This window comes from Myotis myotis, unplaced genomic scaffold, assembly GCF_014108235.1.
Source record: "Myotis myotis isolate mMyoMyo1 unplaced genomic scaffold, mMyoMyo1.p scaffold_m19_p_15, whole genome shotgun sequence".
Taxonomy (NCBI): Eukaryota; Metazoa; Chordata; class Mammalia; order Chiroptera; family Vespertilionidae; genus Myotis; species Myotis myotis.
Window position 1 is genome coordinate 22099007 of NW_023416319.1, and position 19772 is coordinate 22118778.

Consider the following 19772-nt stretch of genomic DNA (forward strand, 5'->3'; position numbering starts at 1 on the left):
GGACCCTTCAGGCTGACGCTCTATCCACTGAGCCAAACCAATTAGGGCGCCAGCTCCTTTCTTGTTATTAAAAGTACAGAAAAAAACACACAGGATGACTTATGATAGAGAATGGATGTATCTTCCAATGCACTAACTTCTTACAGAAGGAAATTACTTCTGATTGGTTGATATCTTAAATATCAACCAAAAAAGTTGGTTTTCATTTCTTATCTGAATAAATTTGTTTTTCTATGGGAAAACATCACCATGACTGTTGTAGGGACCCACGGGGAAGAATAAGTCAATATAGAAATATTCATATTCCCACAACTTTTCAAGAATCAAATATAAAAATTATATTTTTCTCCCTCTTTTAACCTCCCCATTAGAGAATATGACCCTCATATAATCTGATGGGATTTCAAATAAATAAATTGGTTTTTAGTTGATGGTATGAAGCAATCAACTAAAGATAAATATTAAATGGATACAAAAATTCCGTTTCTGAATGTCTATCTGAAGGAAACAAAAACAATTCAAAAGGTATCTGCATCCTGGCCAGTGTGGCTCAGCTGGTTCAGCATCGTCCTCTGCACCAGGAGGCTGCTGGTTCCTTCAGTTCAGGGCACAAGCTGGGTTTCAGGCTTGATCCCCAAGTAGGGAGTGTGCAGGAGGCAGCTGATCCATGTTTCTCTCTCATTGATGTTTCTATCTCCCTCTCCCTAAAATCAATAAAAACATACTTTTAAAAAAGATATAGGCATCCCTGTGTTCATTGCTGCATCATTCATAATAGCCAAGATATGGAAGCAACCTAAGTGTCCATCAATAGATGAATGGATAAAAAGGATGTGGTACATATATACAATGAAATATTACTCAGTCATAAAAAAGATGAAATCTTGCCATTGGCGACAACATGGATAGACCTAGACCAGTGATGGTGAACCTTTTGAGCTCGGCATGTCAGCATTTTGAAAAACCCTAACTTAACCCTGGTGCCGTGTCACATATAGAAATTTTTTGATATTTGCAACCATAGTAAAACAAAGACTTATATTTTTGATATTTATTTTATATATTTAAATGCCATTTAACAAAGAAAAATCAACCAAAAAAATGAGTTCGCGTGTGTCATAGGTTTGCCATCACTGAAGAGAGTATTATGTTAAGTGAAATAAGTGAGAAAGAGAAAGACAAATACCGTATGATTTCACTTATATGTGAAATCTAAAAAATAAACAAATAAAACAAACAAACAAAACAGAAATAGACTCAAATACAGAGAACAAACTGATGGTTGCCAGAAGGTAGGGACATGGGAGATGAGTGAAAAGGGGAAAGAAGAGGCACAAACCTCCAGGTATAAAAAAAAAGTCAAGGGGATGCAATGTACAGTATAGAAAACAGATTATCATAGTAACTCTGTATGGTGAGTTACTAGATTTATTGTAGTGAGGACATAAGGACATAAATGTTGAGTCACTATGCTGCTCACCTGAAATTAATATAATATTGTATGTCAACTATACTTAAAGTTAAAAAATGGACAGACTAGAATTGTATTTGGAGGAGGGGGGCGCACAAAAAGACTGGGTTGTAACTACTGGCCATGGTGGAGGTTCAAGGAGCCAAACATGACTAGGAGACAGTTCTGCTGTGTGAGAAGCAGATACCTGGAGGGCAGTTTGGCTGTCTTAATGCCAGTGGTGAGTGGTCCCTGGTCGGTGCATAATGCACATTAACAAAACAATTATCTTACAGCGAAGTAATGCATTCCACCTGCACAATATTTACATAAATAAGAACGTTGGCATATTTTCCTTACTACACTGTTGTCTTACAGAATTTGCCAAAGTAAAACAGTCTACCATCAGCAACGAGACCTGAGAGGACATTTTGTAATCTGTAACAAATGACACTAATTTAGTGCAAACAAAACACACCCAAAACTTAATTCTCATGTAAAAAGAATCCTTCACCTGTAACAATTTCTAGATAACATTATTTAGGTGACTTTTTTGTATTGCGCCATTAGCTTGCCCATGTTTTGTCCCTTTGGTGGGGCTGGGAGAAAATGTGTTGTTGGTTTAGTAATGTGAGAAGGAGGTTGGTGGGGTAAGGAAATGATGCCTCTTTCTTTTTCATGCTCCTAGAAATCAGGAGTGAAAGCTGTGAGAGGGAGAGCGGAGAGTACAGGAACATCATGCTGCCCCCTGCAGGTGATGCAGGAGACAGCAACGATTCCGCCACAGTCTACAATTCCTGCGGAAAGCATCAATCAAGTCAGAAACTGCAGAGAAACCCCATTCTCAGCTTTTCCTCTAGAAACCCACTTAGGAATGACTCCTGTGTTGCTTCCCATACCTCCTCTTTTTTCCTTGAGTGGTAGCTGTAGTGGCTAACTTGGTCCTTCTCGCTAAGTGAAAGGATTCAGAAACTCTTGGACAATATATTACAACAATTTGTATTGCTGGTCTCTGGAGTGTTGGGCTTATTTTTTTTGGGGGGGGGCGGGGAGGGAAGACACCACTCCCCCCTCCCCCAACAGAAAATCAAGGCACTTCCCTGCACACAACATAGGATCTGTTTCTCTTACCATCAGAGAGAGATTCATAGTCATAATCATACTCGTCCTCTTCATCTTCCTCCTCCTCATTATTAGTAGGTGGGGGGTTGACATTCCCACCATTGTAAGCCTGAGCTTGCATGGATGCTAACTGATGAGCCTGTAAGATATCAACAATTAAAGACTGCAGATGCTAAGCTACTGAACGTTCATTTACAGCTTTCAAAATGACCATCTCACACTAAAAGTGGTTTATCCTATTTTGATTCATTTGGGGAAGGAAAAAAATATCTAAATTCACTTGAAGTACAAGGTTAATCATTGGGTGAATGTTAACTTTTCTGCAAGAGGGATCCTGGCGCTTTTCTTCAAGAAAAATCCTAAGGAATCGTGGTTCCCTGAGGCAAACCCTCCCGGAGAAACCTTGGTGCCTCAGACCCAAATGCTGAAGTGGACCAGCCCATCAATTCTGGAAAAGTAAATCTTTGCAAAGAAACCATTTTTCTTTTTCCTTCTTAAAATAATATTTAAAGGCCTTTGACCTTGAGAAAAATGTTAGAATCCCTATGGATGAAGAGACCAACAGATTAATTTCATCAGATTAATAGGCTTAGAAACTTCCAAAAACTTGGTATCGCTGCTAGGAAGGTCATAAGCCTTATATTCAACTAGAACCACTGTGTGGGGTTATGACAGGACACAAGAATACAGGTCTGGGCACCTATTTTAGGAAATAATCCAAAATACAGGATTATTTATGTGTATATAATATTTATACATGTAAATGTATATGTGTGTGTATCTGTAAAAACACACATACAGTGGTGGACAAAAGTAGGTTTGTAGTTGCATTGTGACATTATTTAATAAAGCTAGTGTAATAATCATAAGCATGTCTTTTTCCATATGAACAACTGTAAACCTACTTTTGCCCACCCTGTACATTTCTATATCCTTGGTTCAGCATCTATGTATCTCTTGTAATGATATAAAATGACATGCATGAAAGGCTAACTCTTGAATGGAAATACAGCAGGATTCTTGGCCTGTTTTTGTGGCACAGGCCCCTCGGGCAGTGTGGTGAGGTAGGACCCCTTCTCAGAATGACGTTATAAATGTATAAAAATCAATATATAAGATTATACAGGAAAAAAAAAAGAATGGTGAACACAGTTATCAAACGTTGAAAAAACAAATCTGTGTAATAGGAATATGGGTTTCTTTATTAACACAGTAAAAGCATGAATATAGGTAGGCCAAGTAACGTTTTTGAAATAGTGACGAGCATACGTAATTCTTGGAGACATTTGTAACAACTGTGATATAATATGAGAAATCTACAGTTTCTGTTGGTGACAAAGACATAGGTACTGCCAATGTCACTGTGGTTTGTTCTCTACATTTATAATTGGAGGAAATGCTAAATTTCAGCCAACAGTTAGTGAAAATGAAGATGTAGTTGTTTTTTTTCCATCTAAATTCTGTGACCCCCTGAATTCTATTTCTGGATATTACCAAGGTTAAGAATCCCTGTAATACAGGTTGTTTTGGGCCTTGGAATTATGTATATTTTAAAATAATTATGTATTCCCCGAAGTTCTTGAATTGTGGTCATACGACCTTTATAATAAATACATATACGTAAGCAAGATACAGATTAGGCTATGTCTATAGTTGTATCCACCTGGATAACTGAACACTGTCAAGGCTGGGACTTCTCAAAGTGAGTTTTGTGTAACACTCTCAGTTATGTAAAAACTGACAATTAGCCCTAGCCGGTTTGGCTCAGTGGATAGAGCCTCTGCCTGCGGACTGAAGGGTCCCAGGTTCGATTCTGGCCAAAGGCATATGCCCGGGTTGGGGGCTTGATTCCCAGTAGGGGGCATGCAGGAGGCAGCCATTCAATGATTCTCATCATTGATGTTTCTCTCTCTCTCCCCCTCTCCCTTCCTCTCTGAAATCAATAAAAATATATTTAAAAACGGACAATTACAGTAACCACAAAACACAATGGAAGTTTGGAAACAGCGACTTAAACAAACTGAAACACATTCTTACTACGGAGCTTCACATGGCCTTTACTTAATATGCTAAAGGGCACGACTTGTCAAAGATTTCCAGTACAGCCTTTCCCATGCTTTTTAATCGGGGAATTTTAAATCTTTTTTCAGAGAGTCTCATAGGATTAGCAGTCTTCAAAGCTTCAGGGAATCTTCTCTAGACACAAGTGAGCCACAAAAGCATGTCTATTAGTCATGGATAAGAGAAGGGCCTCCACATAGCAAGCATTCAAGGGAGAGCCAAATGCTGGGAATGATGCTGCAAAGAGCCCGGTTGGCTCACTGGCAGAAAAATGTGCGAGCTGTATGCTAGGAGTGGAGCCACGCAAATTCCCACTGCCTAGTAAATGTTGGAAAGTGAGTGGTAAGGTCCCTAGATGCTCAGATATTTCCCCCAGCACAAGAAGTATGGGAGAGGTGCCCAAATGGACAGTCAAGAGCGGACACCACTATTCTTTGCAATATGCTACTTATTCTGAGACAGAAAAACAGGCCCCCTAGCCCTTGAATAAAAGCAATTCAGGCCCTGTCAGTTTTTCTCAGTGGTTAGAACACTGTCCTACTGACCGCAGGGTCATGGGTTTGATTCTGGTCAAGGGCATGTATCAGTTTGATCCTTAGTTCTGGTCGGGGCACATGCAATCAATCAATGTGTCTCTCTCACATTGAGGTTCCCTTCCTCCTTCCTTCCCTCTCTCCCCCCCCTTTCACTCTCTAAAAAAATCAATGGAAAAAATATCCTTGGATGAGGATTTTTAAAAAAGCAATTTAAATATAGGTTAGGGGGTTAAAGTGAAGGGTCAGACGAGGAGATGGGTCTTGGCAGAAACCATGTCTTACTCTGCTCTGTTTCCCCAGAGCCTGGGAGTTCAGGAGACAAGGTCAGAATACAGGAAGTCTGGTGGGGTGCAGTCAGGAGGGTTTAATAAGAGCCTCAGCCAGAGCTTGAGGCAGATGGAGGGCGTCAGAAACCCCACTCTGAGTTAGCCCATCCTCACTGAGGGTAAGTACTTGTATAGAAATGACCCAGGCCTTCCGAGTTAGGGGCTGGGTCTGCGCACACTGGAGCTCAAAGCATCCATTCACCCAGCCTGGTGTGAACGCAGGTCACCAGGTCCATGGCCTGCCGGGCACCTGCAAGTCTTCGCAGACATGACTGTCAACATTCCCTGGGATATCAGGGTGGGATGGTCTTAAAAAACTGGAAATGGGATTACACTGTCCCATGTTTCCAAAAGTTGTGGAAACTATATGGTGGGAAGTGCCAAGTTACCTGACAATAGCTGGCTGTGAGAACACAGGAAATGAAGAGGTGGTTAGGAAGAGTTAGCGTGGTTTTACTAACAGATCTCCCACACGGTAACCGCTTAGGCTTTCTGGATAAGGTCTCACTTTGTGGGAAATAACAGATGCGCAGTATTTCCAAACTTCCAGGATGACACAATTACAACAGATTACCAGGCCTGACTTGAAAATTCAGACTTCATTGGGCAGATTAGGGACCTAAGGATCTATGTTTTTAAATCTGTTCCAGTGATTCTCATCAATATATTCTGACTCCTGTGTTGTGTTTGAGAAGGTCTTTTCTGAGGACCTAGGTCTGAGTCCTAGCTCTGCCACGAGGAGCTGGGTGGCACTGAGACAGTCCCATCAAGGGCTCGGCAGGCCTCACTTTCCTCTTCTATAAATAATGGAGTTGAAAGTGACTCTGGAGAAATGTGGGCTGCAAGAAAGGGGAGCACCAGCCGGGAGCGCTGAGCACTAACCTCCAGGAGGTTCTGTGAGAAGGGCCACAGGCTCTCTATTCGGCTGTCTGGCCCAAGGACAACCTGGGATGAGGGCACAGCTTGAAAAACTGACATTGACGACAGATGTCAAAATTTACAATTGTAAATGCAATAATTGCATGCTGCAATAACATACCAAAGTCAAGAAGAGTGAATTTAACCAAGATAAATATGAGGCTCCTGCACATGAAAGGTTAAAATTAACTGCAAACCTGGAAAAATGGGGAGATGAGACATAAGAACAGTCCCTGTGAAAAGAACTGAACTCTTTTTTGTTTTCCACAAAGTCAACATGAGCGTGGTGTACATGAGAGAATTTTAAAAGTGAGTGCAGTTCTAGGCTGCATTAACTGAGGCATGATGCTCACATGAAGAGAGGTGATGGCTTCCCTGTCCTCATGCTGCCAGACCCTAGTTGGAGAAGTTCTGGAAATCATGTTTTTAAGACTGGCAAATTCAAAAATGTCTACAAATTTAAGACTATCCAAAATATTCTTTTTAAAAAAAAATATATTTTATTGATTTTTTTACAGAGAGGAAGGGAGAGGGATAGAGAGTTAGAAAAATCGATGAGAGAGAAACATTGATCAGCTGCCTCCTACACACCCCCTACTGGGGATGTGCTCACAACCAAGGTACATGCCCTTGACTGGAATCGAACCTGGGACCCTTCAGTCCACAGGCTGACGCTCTATCCATTGAACCAAACCGGTCAGGGCAATCCAAAATATTCTTAATGAAAAGTGAAGGCTCTTAGCAGCCATATCCTGTGGGGAACAGCTGACACAAGAATGTTTAGCTTGGAGAAGAAACACTGGTGGGGAGACACATGCTCGCTTTCTAGATATGCAATGAGCCTGTGCAGCTGCAGAGGGAAGAAGGACTGCCAAAGAGTAGGAGGAACAGGAAGGAGGATTTGGGCTCCGCATAAAGAAGACTTCTGTACAACACAATCTATTCATTTAGTGGGACGGAGGCTGCATAAGTGACTGCAAATGACTGTGTGCAGGGCGGGAAAGGCAAAAGCTCCAAGGACACTCAGACACATCTTGAAGCCAGTAGAGATATGCGCAGGGCAGCGTGTCTGCTTGGCAGGGAGAAGTGGGCAGTAGTTGCTGGGTAAAGAAAGTAGCACAGAGGAACAGTGTTGCAGAAGAAAAGGCCCCCAATGCTGGTTGGTTGTGAGTTAGTGACGCAGCCCTGGAGGAGGGCCAGGCAAAAGAGAACATGGGCTAATATTGTACAGTTGACCCTTGAACAACACAGGTGTGAGGACACTGAACCCAAGTATAACTTTTGACTTCCCCAAAACTTAACCACTAATTGCCTACTGTTAACAGGAAGCTTTACTGATACCATTAATAGCCGATTGCCCATAACCCATAACCTTTCTTTTTTTTAAAAAATATATATTTTATTGATTTTTTACAGAGAGGAAGGGAGAGGGATAGAGTTAGAAACATCTATGAGAGAGAAACATCGATCAGCTGCCTCCTGCACACTCCCCACTGGGGATGTGCCCGCAACCAAGGCACATGCCCTTGACCGGAATCAAACCTGGGACCCTTGAGTCCGCAGGCTGACGCTCTATCCACTGAGCCAAACCGGTTAGGGCAACCCATAACCTTTTTAACAAGAGAACAGTACCTTTTGCTTTAAGATATCCACCGGCGTCTGGTGGGCTTTTAGCTTCTTATTTTTGAGAAGCACCTTCCTTCTAAGTTGGTCAGGGGAAGGAAGCATTGGATCATCTGAGAAATCACTTTCAAATAAGAACTTAGCCACCAGTTTTTCTCCAAATACAGTCTAGAAAGAAAAACACATAATCAATGCCTTTTATCTATACTTGAATTGTTTCAGCCCCGTTGAACTGTTTCTAAAATCCTAGAAAGAGGAAGTAGCAAAGAAGCTGTGTCCCCATCTCCCCAGTAGTTTCCTACTGGGAGGAAGGGAGGTGGTGAGAAGGCAAGGAGGAGGGGCCAGGCCATTTCCTCCACGGGCCGAGCTCTAACTCTCTCTTTAGGAGAATGCTCTGGGGTCTGCTGTAGTAAAGAAGAAAACAGAGATTCAGTTAGAGGCTGTGGTCTGTAGAGTGTGGCCTGCTCCAGATGCGGGTAAGAAATCAAAGAACAGAAACCTTGAAGTAGGTAGGGAGTAGGGACAAAGATGAAAGATAATAGGGAGAATTCACCATTTGGTACAAAGAACCACAGACAACATTCTCACAAAGATTCTGAGCACTGGCTCCAAAGTGGAGTGTGTGTGCTTCAAGGAGGTGGGAGAGGATCAGGCACAGGATGATCCACTGGGGTAAGGGTAGGAAATACGGCAAATGCTATTTCTAGTTATTTTTAATTAGAAAAAAACAAAAATGGAAGCTCACTAATGTTTAATGTACAAACTGAAATGATGGCTCGTTCCCTCAGTCTGTAAGTCAGACTCGGTCTGATGTCAGGAGCTGCTCATGCAGGTCCCGGAGGGACAAGGAGGAGCCTCCTGATGCAGGAGATTCAAAATTTCAGAAATAATGAGGCATATCTGTAATAATGGTATCTCCCCTGCCAGATAAGTATTATGTAATGAAGCATATTCAGTCACATGAAAACTTTAGACAATAAGTAAATAGCAAATTCACTTTAAAAATTTTTTATGAGAGCAAAGTTTTTTCTAACCATTAATAAGTAATAGTGTTTAAAATTCACTTATTACTTTATCCTTTCTGTTATTATTTTTTATATTCTAATTTTTGCATGTTTTAATATATAAAATAAGTTAACAAATAGGATATGTATATGATTTAGAAATAAGTCAATAAGTACACCAAAGGAATACATGTCTTAGTGTTTTACTGTTAGGAGTATATAATCAAAAAAGTTTAGAGACCATTCTTCTAAATGATGGCAAAGGAAAGACATATGAAAGGCTAGTTTTGTTGGCATTAGCGTTTGAGGACATTTCCTGCTGGCTATGTCCCTCCCTCCCACTGAAAGCCATGTTTCCACAAAAGCCTCTACCAGTGGAGGGTAGGGGACATTGTAATAGCATATTTGCCCCTAAATCTGCTTTATAGTTTCTTTGTATAAGGAAGGGCGGAGTGTTACCATAGCAACTGCTGTGGCCACGCCAAGCTCCTTGCCAACTTGGACCCTGTATCTGTGGGGTGGGCCTCAGGAAGATTTGACTGATTTGCCCTGAGATATTGTCAGCTTTTCCACAAACAATGACAGGGAACATCTTGGCACCCCTGATTTGTGGTTCCAGAAGTATTGGAGGGTTGGCCTCTCCAAAGAACCACAGAACAAAACAATGCTTTTATTACTCCAGCTGAAAAGATGAACCTTCCAGGAGAAAGACCAAGCCTCCAGGGCACCCTGATTTCTCAGGTCTGAGGGACCCTAGTTGTGCTTCACAGCTGGAATCCAGCTGTGGTGTGGTCCACAGTGGCGCGTATAAAACTTGCCTTGTCAGCAATGGCAAGACAAGGGCCAAGATACCATCCTGCCTCTTAGCTAAAAGTGTACCTTGAAAATGTCTGCCATTTTTCGTTGCTGAGGCAATGAACAGTGGTTCTCAATTGATATGATGATTGGCAGGTCAGAGTTGATGAAGGCACTGCGATCAATGGCTTCAATCACGTCCTACGAGAGACACAACAGCTCATTAGGGTCTGTCTTATGAGACATCTCATTAGGTATTTGTCCAAGGTGTCAGAAGGCAAGGTACTTACAGCCTCAGAAAGCATCTAAATTATTATTTTCAGAAGGCTCTGGCTAAAGTGGTTTTTATATTTTCAAATTAAGTAAGAGGATAAGGCTATTTTCTATAAAGACATTAAACTGATCATATTGAGTTTTGTTCACATGCTATAAGAAACAGTATGCTGAATTTAACAAATCATTAATATATTTATATTGTGTATACTGTAGGTACATTATTTTAGTTATAGCATCAAAAATTGTAAGCATAAGATACTTTCCTGCTCTCAAGGAATTTATAATTTACTTGGCGCAATGAGACATACACCACATATATTTATGTGTATATGTAAACACAATTATCAACTTCCAATCCCCTCAATGTAAAGTACAAGGATTTTAAGAAGGCTGAATAGGGAAATGAGTTAAAGAGAAAATGCATTTTAGCCATTATCTCCACAGATGAGAGAAATAATAATCTTTTCCAGACAAGCCACAGTTCAGAGAAAAATGATGTTGCACAGCCAAAGACCCTCTGAATGAGGATAGTAATCACACAATGAAATAATAAACTACTTAGAATTTGAAATAGTAATCCAATGAGACTAATCTTCCTGGGCGACCAACTCCCCAAGTGGAACCAATTCTCATTTCTTTATAATGCTAATTATTGAATCATCTCTTAACACATGTTGTTGGCCTCTGTTAGCAGGACAAATGACCTTTAATTCCTATAGCAAAGGAACAGCCCTTGAACTTTATATATCATCACATAATGTAAAAATTACAACAATACAGGGGTAAGCAAAAGTAGGTTTATAGTTTGTTTGGCAGGAAGACAAATAATACAAATAAATACTACAAGAATAAACTGTGTGTCATGTGCTCACAACTGTAAACCTACTTTTGTCAACCCCTATATTATCACGTGAAAACTAACTTAAGGTAATGGTAACTAAACTTTGGTTGAATGAGAATCTAATAAGATTTTTATATCAATTCCCAGAAAAATGAACATGCGTGCCGCCTACATAACACTGTAAATGCTGTGGAGTCTTCAGAGCAAGGATCAGAACCCTCGACCTAAGGTACAATGTGTTAGTCACTGATTTAAGTGGCAAATGAAGATAATGACTCTTTGAGATTTGATTTAAAGAAAGCTATGAAGCATCACCTTGAAGGGGATCTTGGTTGTCAGTGTATGTCCATGGTAAATGATGGGCATCCCATCATCTCCGTCCCAGCAGTCCAACTCTACGCTCCTACAGCCTTGCAGGAGGACCTGTGCGATTAATGAAAAAATCCACCCCAGATAAGTGAATGGAGAGAAAGCCTCAAATTAAGCCCCGCATATGATTTTATATATTAGTGTTCACATTCAGGGCTAAAGCAGAAGGGCATGCGAACTAAAATAAACATTGCATCTTGGCCAAGGGCCACAACTCATCAGGGGTGGGGAAGGCAGAGGACAGATTAAGGTGGAAAGAGTGCTTACCAGAGCTGAATACCATCGGAAAGTAAATTTGATAGCAAAAACATGTGACCATTTTCCCAGCAACTTTGGTCTCTCAAGGGAGCTGTATATACATGGCACATGCTGAACTGAGAGAGCCAGGCTGGGCTCTGTCTAGGCAGATGTCAGCGGAGGTGATGCCAGAGCCCAGAGGAGATGAGGCCACTGATTCCTTAATTAACTTAAAAAATATGTTTTTATTGATTTCATAGAGGAAGGACGAGGGAGAGAAATGGAAACATCAATGATCAGAGAAAATCATTGATCGGTTGCCTCCTGCACACCCCCTACTGGGGATTGAGCCTGCAACCCTATATGCCCTGACCAGGAATCAAACCGTGACCTTCTGGTTCATAGGTTGATGCTCACCCACTGAGCCACACCAGCCAGGCCTTAATTAACTTTTATTAAATGAAACCAATAAGGATAAAATCTTCATTTAGATACAAATTCTGCCACTGGCTAATTAATGCATTTGCTATGAACATGTAGCATGTAAGAAAGTATAAGCAAGGAGTTATCAAGGACTGTTGTCTAATCCTACAGCAGAGATGGAAAATAAGCCATAGTTGACTCTCCCATATCTTTAGCAGACATTAGTAATCAATAACAGCACAGCTGCTCCATATATATATATATATATATATATATATATATATATATACACAACAATGATGAGAGTCACTGATTAGCTGCCTCCTGCATGCCCCCCTACTGGGGATCAAGCCCACAACGCAGGCATGTGCCTTGACTGGGAATCGAACCATGACATCCTGGTTCATAAGTCGACACTCTATCACTGAGCCACACTGGTTGGACTACTCCCTAAGCTTTGATATGTTATCTCACAACCTTTTTGGCAAAGTGCTCCAGGAAACACTACCAATGAATCAGTTGACATGATACCTCTTTGCTATCCTGGACCTAGAGCTGGAAGCAGAGCTCCTGACATGTGTGTGTGGGTTGCAGCTCTGCATTATTTGCTTGAAGCAACCTCTTCCTCCATAGAATCTATTAGCAGACTGTATTTTAGGACAGTCTTGAAAGGGTATTGAAAGGACAACCCATGCCAAGAGCATATCTGCAAATGGGCCAAGTCATGGATGTGAGAATCCACATAATTATTACCATGTGACAGCACTCCAAAACTGGGGGCTATTGGCCAGTAGAGTTGCTGCAACAAAACTGATAGTGGAATCCCTCTTATTTTAATATTTTGTATGAAATATTTTGTAGATCCTTCCCACTGCACATCATGCAGCATTCAATCTTCCGGGGTGACCCATCTTCCCAGGTGGAACCTATTCTGTGGCCTGAAATCCCACAGCTCTCAGCTTCTTCCTGCAGCTAGAGTTCCCAGAGGTGTGTTGCTCGGGGCTGAAAACTGTTGTGTAATACGTCAGCTGAAGCATTAGGCTGCTCATCTCTGTGGTGCACCTGCCACAATGGGAAGAACGTTCACTGCCTCGCAGCAGATGGGGTGATTTTTCAGCATGAAAAGACTAGCGCTCTTTATCAAGGTCTGCAGGACCTTAAGCTGTCCGTATATGGCTAGCAAAGGAAGACCAGAGCTGGCAATTCCAGGTGAAAACAGGGCTTTCTCTCAGTCCCCATCTGACCCATAGAATAACGCTAGGAAGTAATTAGAAGGGCTGAGGGAGGGAGCGGTGAGAAATAAAAGTAAAGGGAGACTCATCCTAGGTTTAATCACCTCTGTGTGTCTATTTGAGGGGCTGTTGCGCCTAGTTCAAAAGCTGCGACAACCTCACTTTGGGTGTAATGTTAAGGAGTTAAAGAAACATTTTGAAATCAAACAGAAAAATGCAGTAGGAATAAAAGTTGGGACATTGGTCTTTGCTTATTTTCTTGGGAGAAATTCTCTCTCTCTCTCTTCATCCCCCCCACCCCCCCCCAAAAAGCAATGGATTTCAAACTTTTTAACCTTGGGATTCTCTGTGCAAAGGCAGGGCCAATATGCACAACTCATCAAAGAGCAGGACTTCAGCTGCAGGGGGGTGAGCATGGGACCCCTCTGCTCTACTGCTTGCTCATCTCAGTGTCAGCAGCTGAGGCCCCTTCACAGCACTTCTATTTCGAAAATCATTATTTTAAGGACATGTCTTCATTTCATAATAAAAGCCGCTTAGCTTTTAGAGTTTAGAGCACATATTTCATACTAGATAAACTTTGGGACAGAAGTTTGACCCATGCTTTGAGGAATATCTGAGCTAATCTGGAGAACAAAGGAACCTCTGGTCTGCTGGGTTTGTGTAAACAATACAATGGCAATGTTTACACTTGGACTCCAGCCTTTCCCCATAAGCTCAATCACACATTTACATGGGTGTCCCCCCAAAATGTATAAACACTTAACAGCTGATAGCTCAATTGATGCTTCTTTTGTTCAGATTTAATCCACTGGAATGAATAATTATTCAAAGTATGCATACAATTTTGGGGGGCACCCTGTACTCCTTGGAACTAACCTAGCTTCTTCTTCCTGATTGATTACCTCTTCTTGCAGGAGCTCACAAGACAGGCAGCAGACATGAGGGAATTGCAGAAAATATAACAGGGAGACAATTGACATTCAGATTATTGAGAGTTGGATGTTTAGGTCAAAAGGATGTGCTTTTTTCTAGTCTAGAGAACCTACTGAATTGCCCAGAATATGCCCATGAATTAAGTATATAGGAACAGTGCCTACAGTCTGGGCAGATCACTCCCCCTTAAGTTGGTTACCATGGGGATGGATTGATTGTCTAACAAATTGCAAAGCATAACAACTAATACTTTGGGAATAACTTCAGAAAGAGTTGCATTTTCTACTATGCTTTCCCACTACAATATATTGATTTATTTAGCATTTAGGGAAACAATTAGATAACTTTCCCATGGGAAAATCTAATTTTAGTAGGAGTAGGTCAGACTAAGTAGGATCTAAAAGCTATGAGTCTCAAATATTATTTTTCTCTCTCATTGCCCAGAATAAAGGTTAAGTATAGATAGCGAGGAAAAACAAAACAAAAAGAAGTAAAGAAAACAACTGTACGTATAGGCTGTTTTCCCACACGTCATATTTCCTCACATTTCACAGGCAGTAGTTTCTGAGTTCTTCACAAGGGTCTGGGTCAGGTTTTTGTGACTTTGGGGGTTACATAAATAAGGTTTAATGACAAGCACATTCCAAGGGGATTTCTCAGTACCTGGCTGTAGAGTTCTACTGAGGATTCTCCTTTGAGCTGATGGCCTGTGAGGTAGGTATTGTGTGAAGATTCAATGTAATAGTAAGAGAGGGACAGCTGTAATTCTTTAATGTTCTCCTGTGATTCATCGTTTTTTGAAGCAAAGTTGTCTTTATCCATCAGAAACCTAGGAGGAAACAAATTTTCTTAGGATTGCATGGGAAAAAGATATACTTTAAATGACAGGGCAAAAGATATTTTAAAAGTTACCTTGCAAATCCTTCAAATGACATTAGGCCCTGATGACACATACTAATGCTAGGCTCAAACTTCTGCAAGGAATACAAAAAGAGTGTTATTTAGGTAAAGGAACCTAAGGGGGAAAACACCACATCATTTTTTAAAACTGTTCTGTTTTCATCAGGAAACATCTAAACCAAATATTTGAACTAATTTAGCTATGTAGTGGTAAGATGTAGATTTTTTTAAAAAAAGAAAACATTTATTACAAGTGAGTTTATTATACGAAGCATATTTACTTAAGAGAAAAGAATAAGGTTGATTTATATGAAAACAAATGGTATCAGTTTATCCAGGTGAAAATGGGGATAAAAACAGCAGCTATCATAGAGCTGGTGAGAGGTAAATTAGATGCTTCTCATAGAGCACTTCATACAGTGCTTGCACTCGATAATATTACAGTGAGCACTCAGCATGTGATAATCATCTGACATTTTAAGCATTTCCAGTGACCGAATCCAGTCGCTGGAGAGCTAAGCCACTGATTCCCAATCAGTTGAAAAGGGAGATTGAAAACCTTGACGAATTCTGTTGCAGGTGACGCAGCCACCATGAATGGTCTCATCCCACTGTGTCCTACCACCCTGTCCTTGCAGCCGCCTGGTTACTGATGAAAGCTTCCTGCTAGGTCTCTGCTTCCACTCCTTCCCCAGCACATTTCATTCTCCAGTGGAGTCAGAGTGACCTCTTACAAACAGAAATCATGTCATGCTCATTACTTCGCCGCTCAGACATTTCCAGCAGCTTCCCATTTGTCATGGACTAAAGCCAAACTCCTGACCGTGGCCTACATGCCTAAGATGGCTGGGCCCCTGCCTACCTGTCTGAAATCGTGTCTACGGTGGTCCCTCTGGCTTATGCGGTTCCCATGACACAGCTTTTCTATTGTTTCTCATAAATGTCGAGCTCGCACCTGCTCTGGTCTTTGAACTTGAGGCTCCTGTCTAGAATGTCCTTTCCTTAGACCTTCAATAGCTTACTTCTGCAGGGCTCAGCCCAGTGTAACCTCCTCAGAGTGGCCTTGGCTTATTCCTCTCAGCCTTCCTGCATCACTCCATCCCCTTACTCTGCTCAGTCTTTTCCAGAACCCAGTATTATTACTTGAAATTATATTATACAGGGCGGGGCAAAAATAGGCGTTCAGTTGTAGCTACATAAAGCAGAGTTTATTCCTGTATTATTATTTATTAATTATTGCATTATTCTCCAGATAAACAACTGTAAACCCACTTTTGCTCCACCCTGTACCTTTATTCATTTATTGTCTGCCTCACCCACTTGAATGTAAGCTGTGTGGAGGGCCAGATCTTGATCTTATGTATTACTATATTCCCAGGTCCTGGAACAGACCCAGGCCCATAGCAGCAATATAAAAAATATTTGCTAAATGACTAAAAAGGTTGAAAACCTAGACTACTAATTCTATTGCATGTGCTAGAAGAAGAAGAAGGAATGGTGTACTGATTCCTTTTAATAGTCACTGAGTAAGAGAAGGCTTGGGACCTGTGTTAAATTATATGTTAAATAAGAACACTTATGGCCCTGGCTGGTTTGGCTCAGTGGATAGAGCATCGACCTATGGACTGAAGGGTCCCAGGTTCGATTCCGGTCAAGGGCATGTACCTGGGTTGTGGGCTCGATCCCCAGTAGGGGGCATGCAGGAGGCAGCTGATTGATGATTCTCTCTCATCATTGATATTTCTATCTCTCTCTCCCTCTCCTTTCCTCTCTGAAATCAATAAAAATATATTAAAAAAAAAAAGAACACTTATGTATTTGGTATTTAAAAAAAAAACAACCCAACCCCCTTCTATTTCTGCCCCAAATTTAAAGAGTCTTTGGAAAGAAGTATGGAAAGAATAAATGTTTAGCAGAAAATAATTAGAAGAGTCAGAGGCTTTACACGAGTGTGCACACGAAACAGGTGGGTACCTGGATGATGCTGAGGATTTCATCGTAAGTGCAGTGTTCTCCCTGGCAGTTCACTAGGAAGTCATTGAGCTGAAGTATGCCGACCCCAAACACGCCCAGGGATGTGCTCTCGACCCCAGTGCCATTCGTCACGATGCTTGCAGCAGCAATGGCGTCAGAGATCTGCCTCTGGTTGTCTGACAGCTGCTGTTTACTCTTAATGAACAGCCCCAAATCTGAGACATTTCTGGTCAACAAATCTGAAACAGAATCACCCACAAAACATGGACAAACTAGCCAGCATCTTTCACAAAGTTCACTTGGCAGATACCTGTCCTATGGCATTATTAAGCTAGAGAAATTCATCACCATTCTGTTTAAACAAGCCAGCAAACTCACTGCATATTCCTGGCTTCACAGAGTAGAGGGATAAAAAAAGGAATCAATGAATAAGTAAAAGAAACTAAGAGAGAGCTAGATCGATGACCTCGAAAGCCCATGAGCTTCGGTATTTGAGGGGAACTAAATGTACATCAATTGGGGATTTTAGGCTGAATTTGAACTTTAGATTTTAGAATAACTATTATATTTTTATATTTTCAGAGACTGAAGATGAACCTTTAAGATTACAGTTTTTTCTGTACTTTAAAGATGTAACTATTTTCTGTGGAATCTCAGAGGGAAGGCAGGGGAGGGTGGGTGGGATGGGAAGAAATTAACCGAAGAACTTGTAGGCATAACCCGTGGGCACAGGAAATAGTATGGTGAAAGCTAGGGGTGGGGGCGAGGGGAGGGCTAGAGGGGCCAAAGGGGGGAAAAACGAGACATAAGTAATACTTTCAACAATAAAGATTAACAAAAGTAAAAGTGTAACTATAAACATTTGTGTGCAGGTTTCTGTGTGAACAAACATAGGTTTTCAGTTCATTTGTATAAATACCAAGAAATGCAATTGCTGGATGGTATGGTAAGAGTATGTTTAGTTTTGTAAGAAGCTGCTCAACTTCCTTCTGAAGTTGGTGGGAGTGTACCATCTTACACTCCTACCAGCAAGGCTGCAGTGGCGCCACATTGACACCACCTTGGCCAGACATGCTCACTGTGGCCACTTGGAAGACAGCCTGGCATGTTCCCACAGAGTCAACCATGGGCTCATCCTACGACCCGGCAATTGCGCTCCGAGGTGTTTACCCACATGAGGTGAAAAGTCACATGCACACTAAAACTTATACACAGTGTTTCATCAGCTTTATTTATCATTGCTAAAACTTGGAAGCAACCAGGAATCCTTCCATAGGTGAATGACTAAGCAAATTATGATAAATCCATACAATGGAATATTATGTATGATAATAAAATCATAATATGCTAATTAGACCAGACAGCCAAACAACCTTCTGGATGAAGCCAGGGCTGTGAGGGCCAAGGCAAGCTGCCACGGCTGTGAGGGCAGAGCCCCTTGCACGAATTTCATGCATTGGGCCTCTAGTCTATAATAATAAAAGTGTAATATGCTAATTAGACTGGACGTCCTTCTGGACGACTTTCCAGACGAAGCCGGGGCTGCAAGGGAAGCTGGGGTACCGGGTGCCAGAAGGAAGCCCAGGTCCCAGGTATCAGAGGGAAACCTACTCTTGCATGGATTTCATGCATCAGGCCTCTAGTTCAGCTATAAAAGGAAATGAGCTATGAAACCATGAGGAGACATGGAGGGGCCTTACATGTGTATTGCTAAGTGAAAGAAGCCTGTCTGAAAAGGCTATGTACTGCGTGATAGTAAATATATGACATTATGGAAAAGGCAATACTGTGCAGACCGTAAAAAAAAATCAATAAAAAAAATCAGTGGTAGCCAAGGGGTCAGAAGGAGGTGGGTGGCATGACTAGATGGAGCAGAGATTTTTAGGGCAGTGAAACTATTCTCTATAACATGGTAATGGTGAATACATGTCATTATACTTATGTCAAAGCCCATAGAATGTACAGAACAAACAGTGAACACTAATGCAAACTATGGGCTTCAGTTAATAACAATATATCGATATTGGTTCCCTGTATCACATATGCAAGATATTAATAACAGGGGAAACTATGTGGGGAGAGAATACTCGAACTCTCTGTTCTTTGCCCCCATTTTTCTGTAAATCTAAAACTGCTCTTAAAAAATAGCCCATTAAATTTTTAAAAAGTGTGACTGATTCACTAACCCATAGTTATGCACATCTTATGACTAAAGTTGAAAAAGGTTAATATTCTTAGCTAAGGACAATAAAGGTTTTAAATAATTAAAAAGCAACTGCATAAAAGAGGACTATTTTTGTTTTTGCTTCGTTGTGATTATATTTCCCAGCAAGAACAGAAGAGCAAAAGAAAAGCCTTTAAAATGCATGGTGGTGCTGGTGCTGGTGGTGGTGAGTGGGACAGAACCAGACGTTCTGGTTTACATATTCGGGAAAATGTCCTGGGTGTCCAGACAGCAGTGCTCTGCTGAGGTCACCACAGACTCTCGTTGCTAAAGGGCAGACAGCCCCCACCCTGCGGCTGAGCACCCGACCGCCTGAAGGCAGGGCAGAGACCGGTGGTTCTCAACTGGGACACACCACACCCCAGGGGGACACGTGGAAATGGGCGGGAAAGGGGTTCTGGTGGTCAGCTGGACTGGGGGCTCTACTGATTAAATGTCCTGAAATACATGGACACAATGATGAATTTCCTCGTCTCAAATGCCAATGTCACCTTGAAAAAAATTCTCCCAGTGTTTCGCCATGCT

At 41.4% G+C, this 19772-nt stretch overlaps 1 protein-coding gene across 2 annotated transcripts in view; it reads right to left on the reverse strand.

Moving 5' to 3' along the window:
* The window catches only part of PLCE1 (phospholipase C epsilon 1), a 288663-nt gene that overhangs the window by 32895 nt on the left and 235996 nt on the right, over window positions 1-19772 (reverse strand). For both annotated transcript variants that reach the window (XM_036336551.1, XM_036336550.1), the window contains exons 14-20: window positions 17024-17262; window positions 15062-15123; window positions 14813-14978; window positions 11268-11375; window positions 9920-10036; window positions 8046-8204; window positions 2582-2711 (exon numbers count right to left, since the gene is read on the reverse strand). In XM_036336551.1, the coding sequence (XP_036192444.1) occupies window positions 2582-2711; window positions 8046-8204; window positions 9920-10036; window positions 11268-11375; window positions 14813-14978; window positions 15062-15123; window positions 17024-17262 (981 nt within the window). The remainder of the gene's footprint in view (window positions 1-2581; window positions 2712-8045; window positions 8205-9919; window positions 10037-11267; window positions 11376-14812; window positions 14979-15061; window positions 15124-17023; window positions 17263-19772) is intronic.